The sequence below is a fragment of the Anopheles maculipalpis genome, chromosome 2RL (genome assembly GCF_943734695.1).
Source record: "Anopheles maculipalpis chromosome 2RL, idAnoMacuDA_375_x, whole genome shotgun sequence".
NCBI lineage: Eukaryota > Metazoa > Arthropoda > Insecta > Diptera > Culicidae > Anopheles > Anopheles maculipalpis.
This window is the reverse complement of record NC_064871.1, coordinates 10,695,957-10,705,826: the sequence shown is the minus strand read 5'-3', so window position 1 is coordinate 10,705,826 and position 9,870 is coordinate 10,695,957. Positions and strand designations below refer to the sequence as shown.

The window sequence follows — 9,870 nt, the reverse complement described above, 5'->3', positions numbered from 1 at the left end:
CTGATTTGAGGCACATAAAAGAATAAGAACATTTTTCAAACAAACTACGACTCATTTTTCTGAATATATTTGTGGCGCTTTATATAATTTAATATTTTGAGACATCAAATTGCATTTGACTATTTAATTTTCATGGCATCAGATTTAGCTCAAGCGCAAGAAATTTAATTGAAAATAGTACCAAATGAAATTAGCCGCATCATATGATAGAGATTCACAGTAATAGTATGAGCGAACCGATTAGAGTAGAATGAAGTTCTCTCTCTAGAAAATTTCGAAGTCGAGAAATGGTTTTAAGAAACGTTCTACAAACTAGGGCTACAGACTTGTGTTATTGTTTGTTTGAAGCATTTAAGAAAAAATGACGTTAAAGCTAGTTTTAATGAATGAAGAAAATAACTGCATTGTATAAAGTATGATAGCAACTCAAATGTTTCTTGCGTTAGTTTATTTATTGTGTAATGTTCACACAAGGAACACAAGTGTGCTTGCACACAGTTACACTGTCAACTAGCAAAGGTAACTGACCCAAGCAAGCATTATAACGGTGCTAACTGCATGACGAGCATGGTTTTACTCTTCGTTAATAAGAATCTTAACGTTATGAAGCTTTCGATGGAGCCGCCTGGTGTTTAACGAGCTCGGTCTGCTATACGCTATTCGGCTATCTGTGATACAATTTATCCCTTCATACTGTATTGTGTTTGTTGCCCACTCGCTACACTCACACCAAGGTCAAAGACTGATTCCAATAGTGAATTGATTCTTCTTTTTATTTCGCGACAAAAACGATCACCACTTATTGCAAACATAATGCGGAAAATAAGCGAATGATTGCGAAAAAATCACCATAAAAATACCACTAAAACGCCGGACCACCAGGCGCTGGTGAATGGCAACGGCAAAATGAGGTGATTAAATTTACGATTCATTGTGTGCCCCGATGGTTTTGCGCTCCGGGAAGCCTACGAGAAGCCGCGGGGCCACCGAAAAAGCCGATGTTTCGAAACGGCTAGACTGTAAGGAGAGGCGGTTCATAAACCTCCAGGAATTTGGATTGTTGGTCCTGGAACTCGAGGGGAAGGAACGGGAGTAGGAATGTGGTTGTGATGGTTGAAACAAATTGCTCAACAGGTTGTGTATCGATCAAATTTGTCGTTTTATGAGCAGCAACAATCGGTCCGATTTGATCTTTATTAAACGATTTAAGTGAACGTAAAGGAGGTCAAAGCTGTTTGCATCATCGAATCATTGAAGAATTTAAATTTAATGTCTTTGTTTTATGTTGTGTTATTATCAAATAATTTTTGAGTACAGTTTTAAATAATTATTTTAGCAAGCTTTCTTCCAGAAATTCTTCCATAGAAAAACAGTATCTACTAAAGTGGCCAAATTGTTTCCAAACCTCTCCTGCTTTGTACGTCATTCAACGGTTCACATTTTCGGTGCTTTCCAGCCTCGTTTGGCCGTATCGCAATCTGATTGAATCGACCACATAAAAGACGCGATATGCGAATGCGGTTGAGCGTTTCTCAATGCTAATGTTACCGATTCACGCCATCCTTGGCGTAGGAAAGCACTATCGTTACCTTTACCTCGACGAAATTCGACGCTCGCCACCGATGGGACGAAACTTCCTGATCGTGACAAGATTAGCATTCCGGGCGCACATTCCGATTCGAAGCATTAACACGGGTGCCGGGGGATCAATGGTGTATCCATTGAGGAGAAATTGCACCGTGTTAAGCGTGCCTGCCTACGAAACAAAGGGCATGTCACGGGCGTGTTAGCACATTCAAACTTATTCTTCGCTGGTGAGGAAATGTGAGCGAAAGCTTATAAACAAGCGACAATCTAAATGGATGGATCTGCTGGAAAAGGAAGGAAGGAAAGTGAAGAACGGGCGTGAACAAGGGATTCGTTCGCGGAAGGCGTACAGAAAAAAGGGGTCTGTTTGTTTCTTTATTTAAGTTACTGTAACATTGACCCCATTCTAGCACCTTCGTACCACTCCGTACCGTTTGTGAAAGTTTATTGTCTCGAGTAATATGATAAATCAACTTTTGAGCTGTCATAATTGAGTACCATTTGAAGTGTTCGGACACATATCTGTAACGAGGCAAACCGGAAGGAAGTTTGGTGCTTGAAAAAGGTTAACCTTGAACTGTGGTGGCGTGCAAAGTCGTACGCCTAACGAGTTATTTCAACACTTTCCTCTGCCTATTTAAGAAGGCTTGAGGCGTGTGAAACGCTATCGTGGCAAACTGACCATGTGACTAATGTGGACGGCCAAATTCAAATCCACTCATCAACTTCCGCTGACCGTGACGGGTACAACAATGTTAGCCGGGCAAACGCGTAACGATACAGAACGAAGCGAAGAAGACGACATTAACAACGATAAGAATTTTATTTCATTGCTCTCTGTCATGTTGTGCTGCGGGCCTGATTCGTAGTCTCGATTGTCTCTGCCAGATGGATTGTCCTATTCGGCAGAGAAATAAAAAAAAAAAAAAACATTCCAAAAATCGCGTGATTGTCCGTCGCGGCACCACGAATGCATATATTCATGAGCTTTTAAGCTTGACCCGCGGGAAAGAATCTCAACCTCGCACCCGGGTATTGGGGTATCGAAAAGTAAACTTGACCCGGTTCGAGCTTGGTGTGTTGTTTCCGCCGTAGTGCAGGCCGGACTCAGACTAATGCAAACCGGAGATGGGATGTGGCCGCTAGACGAAATGGGAGGAAATGATGTTTCGCTTCGTTCGCTAATGAATATCAACAAAGCACCAGGCGACGGAGAAACGGACGGCAGTATGATAAAACGATGGCAAGGCGAACAATTCATTTGTACCTCACTGCTTATCGGGTTCGGGGTGTAATCGTGTTGCATAACAGCGAGAACCATTGCTCGCGAGCTCTGGTGTGAAATAGAAGAGTAAATAAGAAGTTCGCCCCAACGCCCCAGCTAGACGACCTCAGAAGCGGAGAAAGTAAGCATAACCTTTAAGGTTATGGCATTTGTCGTCGGTGTGGCGACGATGACGGTGTGTGTCCTTAACCCAGTTCTGCCAGCACACCGCTGGCCGAAAATGTGATTGTATTTCTGTGCCTTCGAGAGTTTTTTTTTGGATGGATGTGAGCAGGAACGCGCTATGTTTAGATTTTTCCATCATCTTCTGCACAACGTTGTCGAGGTATAATTCGACCAGAGAAGGGAGTGGAAATAATAAGCGCTCGGTGCTTCCGACAGGACGTAATAAGCTGCACGATCGTCATAAGTTTATGTGTATGACCCTCGGTAGAGGTGTAATGAAGCACCCGATGGCACACTTTTCGGCCATTCTACCCCTTTTCGGGTCGGGATGGTGTATTGCCGGCTTTAATTACCAAAAATCGAGAAAGCTGAGCTGACCCTCGCCAAATGTGTCTTATGGCTTTTTGGCGGGTGGGTTTTGAGCTGACGGTTTGTCAGCCGAGCGTTTTCTTTAGTGTGGGCAATAAATTAGAGGGCATGATTGAAACGGTCATAATTTGTGTGTTACTCATGAACGTAGCAAGATTAAGAAATAATTTTGTCATTAAAATGAAACTCTGTAGGATAAAATTGTATGATGCGCTTTGGTGTGAGGCTTTTAAATCCTGGCCCTGGACCAAAACAGAGACATTAAAAGGTAGAATCTGTACGTTGAGTATTCAGATAAATTATTTCCTTTTGTGGTTTTTAATGGATTTTACCAAAGATGGGACAAAAGCTCGGTTTAAGAGTAGTAGTCAAGCATCCAAATTCCTGGACTCATAATTTTGAATATGAAATTTCGTGTTCTGTACTCATCATGATGCTTTTTATATTCGTCTGAGGAATTGATGTCAAACTCAAACTTCTTCGCAGGTCACATAGAATCAAATGACTTGTTTTCTGGCCTAATAAGATTCTCCAATTGAACAAAATATTGGCTAAATGAGCACCTACTTTGTGGGGTATAAGTCCGCCATATTCATCATGTCCCCTAACCATCGTATCCTTCCTGCTAATATTGTTAGCGGGCTTTTCCAAAGTCGTTCGTTCATTCCAATCCTCAACCCAATCATGCTGGCCTTGCTTTTCAGTCTGTTGTTCACCTCGCAGACGGCTCTAGATGTCCGTCCAATGAAGTCAATGTTTTGCGACGAGTAGGCAGTAACAATTCATATCAGCATTCATGCTAAATTTTGTTCTCAAAAATTAATGTTCTCTTTTTTCGATTGCGAACCTATTGGAAGATCTCATAGACCGTATTTTTGAAATTTGTAAATGACGATGCTCTCGGTAGTACGGCGGATGCTGAGGTCTATCTGTGGCGGAGTAAATCTCAGGCTAGTTGAGCTAGTTGATGGCCTAGATGTTTTGACGATGGAGGAGTGGATTCTAGTTGTGAGAAAGTTGCCCTGAATTTGTCTGAAGTTTTGATTTTCTCCATGTAAAGATCTTTTTCATTACTCGATCATTGTTGTCGTCAAAAACCGTCATTGCTTTATGCCTTCTAACCATCCTTTGGATCCAATAATTCGGCAATGGATTGTAAATCATATTTAATCGTAACTATACGTGAGTTATTTGTCATACGAATCTTTAAGTCATCGTACCCTGTAACAATCAACATTCCATCTTGCAAATCACAAACCATGTGAGTGCGGTTTTTCCACTTGCATGAAATCCTAAATTACGACTGTGTACAGAGTCCTCAGGCTCAGGTTTCAGAAAAGTGATGGTGACGGGAAAAATGAAAAATACCGAAATTAATTGTATCCTCTTTCCAGCGTCTGTCAGTATGATGCGCCAGTGTCATTTCCATGCCTTGACATGAATCCCTACATGAAGGAGCCCTCTTCACTCCTGGCAGGGGGATGTAAAAGTACCGGAAAGGATCTACAAACACACGCACACATAAGCAGAGACCTTCCATGTTCCCAGGGCCAAAATATAAAAAAAAAACCGATCCAGACGCTGACGTTTGCTTTCGTCAACCTGTCGTCAACTACCTGTAATGCTATGTCTGACTCTTGAAGTGAATGCTCCAACAACTTTTGGGGGAATGTGAAAACGAGAAAGAGCAAGGTAAACTCAGTCGCCGTATACACGGCACGAGAAAGTGTGCATGAAAAACTAGACACATTTTCCCCAACAAAACGGTACATTTATCACTTGGAAACATTTCGGGCTGCATTCCAATTTCCCGGCGGTCGACAACCGTCGCCACCGGCGGTTCGCACCGAATCGCGCTGAAAGAAGGGATCGGAAAAGGGGGGAGGGGGGGGGGACCGGTTAGGGGCTGTTCGGCTGTGCAAGTGTTCGCGAAGCGCGTGATACCGGTTAAATCGAATAAATCATGCCTCACTCGAGAGTGATTAATTTGTTTGCATTTAAAAAGCTGCTAATTTTCTCACCTTCACAGGGTGCCCCTCAAAAATGTGCCGGCATCCGCTCGGACTGGACGGACGGATTTCCCGCGCTTTTGGGTGAGGTTCGCTGTAAAAAGGGGGAGGGACAAGCCCCACGAAGATGATGGGCTCCTCGGTAAAGGTGGTGCAAACCGTGCTGGTCGACCAGTTTGGGCGAGTAATTTTAATTTATTTCACCGTCTGCACGTCACTCGATGTTGCACACACTGCCCTGGTGTTCGCGCTTGAATGCCGCAGTCTCGAACGCGAAAGGGCGTGGAGTCGTTTTTCCGGCCGATTTTGTGTGGCACAGGCACTGTCGGACCGTAAGCTTTCGGTCGCAGCAAACCGGATGTGACATGAAGGCAGAAAAGGAACCAAACTAAAAAGGGGAGAAGAGTTCCTTCCTTCCGTTTAGGGGTTCTTTTTCTTGCACCGCACAACAGCAGTCAAAAGGCCCTTAAACCGATAAACCTTCGTCTTATCAAGGATACACGGAATATAAATGGTGATTCATTTTGAGTTATGGTCACATTATTTGTTGCTCCGAACGGAACCAAACACAAACACACACTCCTACACATATACAGTGCTGAAGAAGGAAACTGGACAAGCAACAGTAATGTTGGTGCTGGGTGCTTCCCTGGCCCATTCGTCGACGGGGTCATCCAAGGTATGGCGTTATCCTTGATTTTGCGGCATGTTGAACGGTTTGACGCTACTAGACGGCTCGGGTGGTATGACGTCGGCCAGGGAAGGTCTTGTTTAATGGTTCACTGTTACCACGTGTAACCGTGAATACAACCCATTCGGTCAAGGGGAGGGTCCGAATGGGTAATCGACAAGAGAAAAAAGAAACTCAGAGGTTCATTCGAGCGAAGGGCTGGTGTGAATTGCCGAATCCTAGTGAGTGTGTTCAAGTGGTCAAGGGCTTGCGATGAGGATAGTGGGATAAATGCAAGGGAGGAAAATGTTATAGTGTGTTTTTCAGGTTTGATTATTTTTATTTATTTGTTTCATTGATTCATTCTTTTGCTTATTTTCTTCATTTATTTGTGGATTAATTTTTCACTTCAGCTCTTCAAGAAGTGAAACAAGCGAACGTCAAACATCCTTCAATCCTTTTTATGTCCTATAGTGAAACCCGACAGGACATTACGTCCACCCCCCCCCCCCCCCCCCCCCCCTGTACCAGCAGCACGCCAGCTCTAAACCAAGCCCCGAACGCCTCCGAATGGGTGGTAAAGTAAATAAGAAATGCAATTATCCTTGAGCCGATACAGTGGCGATGGTGGTGGCATTAACTAGAGAACCCACCCCGGCGATTGACCTCCACCGAAGGTTCGTAAAGGGAATGGTCAGCTCAACACGCGCACCGATGTCGTGCCCGGTTCGGGCCATTGTTTTGAACTCGCATCGGCGTATCCTTTCACGTTTTAAGGATCGAGAACATGTTGTTGTGGGGGCATTGAGTGTGAGTGGGTCCGTGTGGTTGATCGTGATTTTGGGCTTCAAGAGCAAGAACCATTGCCCCACATGCCGGGTGGATAATGGCGGGCCACAAGAGGCGCAAACTAGTCGCACGATCCGTATGGTGATGGCAGTTTAGTTTTAATCGGGACGCTGACCGGGTCGGGTCCAGCTTCTCAGTCTCATCCAGCAGTTGTTTCGTGTTTGCAAATGGGCGAAAGTCTTATCGACGGTGATCGGTTCTGTGGGGCAACTTAGTGGATTTACAAAAAAAACAGAAACAGCGAAGCATTACGTGGAGTTGTATCGTACAGTTACCAAAAAAGGATATTAAGTGAATAGATTGGAAGACGGATTTCTACATACAAAAATTTAAATATGCCGATCGTTTAGCTGATTCGTTCATCATTAACACACATCAGTGACAGTAGTGTTTGGTGAATGTCCACATTTTTCGAAGCCGGGGTTTAATGCTGTTTGTGCTGCAGTTGGCGTCCGAACGGTTTAATTAACTTTGCATCTACACGTTCCTCCTCAACAGCATCATGTATCACAGTCCGCAACGTTTGTATCGGGTAAGTGCTTTTCTAATCCTGATTAACGTGCTTCAACAAGTTGTTACATGTTATCATATTACATCTGGATGTCCCATGTTAATAATCTCGTTTCTCGGATGCCGGAATGACAAATTCGATGCGTCTATCATTCCGTTTGATGTAGCCCTAAACAGTGTTGACATAATCTGGTATGTTGTTTGCTTGTGGGCTTGGGATAAAAGCTTCAAATTTTATCAAATTGTTAACAGGATTGTTGACATTTAAGACGCAATTTAAAACGAATTAACATGGACGGTTTGCCAAAACGCTGTCTCGAATAGTCCTCCCTGCTTACGTTCGTATTTTAATTTGTAGCTCCTCACTGCCAAAACTGATTGCGCTGAACCTTCAGTTCAATTCATAAGATTCTTCAAATTAAATGCCATTCCGACACGGTACATCTCAGGCACCAGGTGCAAACGGCAATAGTCCAATGGTGTGAGGAATTGAACACACATTCCGGGCGTACGAGGCTAGCGCTAGCCAGCAAGCAGCATATCATAAATGTACATTTACGATACGAGCTCACCGTAAACCTGAGTGAGCAGTATTTTTTTTTTTTTAGAGGAAAAATACCTTCCCCGGCGCCCGGTGCGTGCAGAAACAAAATCAAATTTCCATCGTATATGATCGAGTGTAACTGTTTCCCGGGGTTAGGGGCAATAAAGACAAATTGACACCCCGGCATCATCATTCGGCAATCTTTTACGATTACCTTTACGGCTTCTCACATCATGGGCCCCGGGATGCCAAAAACGCATCCCCTTGGTTATCGGCATGCGAGGATCTCCGACGCGTTTGGCGGTTTTCCTTCTGAACGTTCGCTTTTCATTTCCTTCCTTGGATGGGGCTGTGTATGTGTGTGTGTGTGTGTGTGTGTGTGTGTAGCTAAATGCATAAAAGTCGAAACCATTTATCAAAAGCGGGTAAAAAACAGGAAAGACTGACAGAAGAGGTGGCCAAAGAAAAGATATTTGAAAAAAAAAAGCTGCTCACACACAAACATCTTTGCACGCATCAATTTACACCACACTTTCAAGTGAGGAAAACGAATGAATCGGAACGATTTTATTCTCATTGTCACTTCCGGCATGTGTGAGTGTGAGTGTGTGTGTGGGTTGGAGGTGACTTCGAAGGGCACGTGTGAGTGGATGTCTTTGCTTGCTTGCGCCACACTGCTGGCGACGTTTACAGCGCCTTTTTGTTTTATGACCCATCCAACGATTGTGGGAGCGACCGCTCGAGAGACCGATCCTTTCCGTACCGAGGCCTTCGAGGGTACCGGAACATGTTGCGTTTGTCATGCGATGGCATTCCGGCATATACATGTGCGTATGGGTGTGAGCTCACTTGAAGTGATTATAAAATTGTTATTTCTCCATCACGGTCTGTGCGCGCCAGCAACGGCAAGGCTCTTATCGTCGTATTTTATCACAACGGGTGCGTGTGTGAGTGTGTCACATGATGAAATGCTTTTTTAAAGCTTGGGTAGAAAATTGCACCCACCCCTCCAAAAAAAAGTAAAACCGTAGTGGATGAGATATTTGCATGTTTTTAATAGCTGGTGTGCTTTTTTTTGTGTCTTGTTGCTGTTTGGCTTGCGCGTCCCTACTCAAACCCGGGATATAAAATAGACGAAAACCGCTTTTCATCCCTTTCAGTGCCGAAAAAATCAACAGCAACACGATAATCTAACATGAAGGGTATATATATTTTTGTTTTCGGTGAGAATGTTAGAAAAAGGACCGCTTCCTGCGGAAATTAAGCAATTATCATAGGAAACGAAGGGTATCGAAACAAGACTGAAGGGTTTTTGTACGGAGTACCGCTTCCCAGCAGTCCCACTCCCATGACGAACGAATCTGGCATCTCTCATCTCTGCTCTGTGGAAACACAAAAGTAATGCAGCACTTTCATCCTTTGCAGCGAGAGCAAAGAGTGGTGAAAAATACCGACTGGCTTAAAGCTTTCAACTGCTGGCTTAAATGTTTGTGACGATAAGAGACGGAATGGTTGTCGCGTTTGTTGTTGCCGGGTGTCCGATGATGAGAAGAGGGTGACGATTATAACATGAATTTAACATTAAAGGAATTATTTGCAGTGATGTGTTGGTAGTGAAGTGAAGTGAGTCAATAAAGTAAAAAGTACATGGTGAGCGGGATCATTGCATGAAGAGCTTATTGAACAGATTGATGGAAGGAAAGGACGTGGCTATAAAAAGTTGTAATTTAAGGGATAGTTTCAATTGATTAAACGAGGTTTTTTAGATACGCCAGTGCGACGATCAGTGTTTGGTGTTTGTGAATGGAGCCGATGAAGATTCTTAGATAAAATTTAATGCGAGTACAGTATAGTACAGTACAGTAAATTAAAATAGTCAATC

At 43.6% G+C, this 9,870-nt stretch overlaps 2 protein-coding genes across 4 annotated transcripts in view; one reads left to right on the top strand and one right to left on the bottom strand.

Annotated features, from left to right (window-relative positions):
- Positions 1–9,870, bottom strand: part of LOC126557911 (protein fork head) — a 251,822-nt gene that overhangs the window by 48,027 nt on the left and 193,925 nt on the right. The window lies entirely within an intron of this gene.
- Positions 7,388–9,870, top strand: part of LOC126556671 (ankyrin repeat domain-containing protein 12) — a 41,672-nt gene continuing 39,189 nt past the window's right edge. The window contains exon 1 of one of the 2 annotated variants that reach the window (XM_050212083.1): positions 7,388–7,466. Coding sequence is in view for 1 of the 2 variants with exons in the window: in XM_050212085.1 (XP_050068042.1) it covers positions 7,437–7,466 (30 nt within the window). In the remaining variant the exon portion in view is untranslated. The remainder of the gene's footprint in view (positions 7,467–9,870) is intronic. The other variant, XM_050212085.1, reaches the window with a different exon arrangement.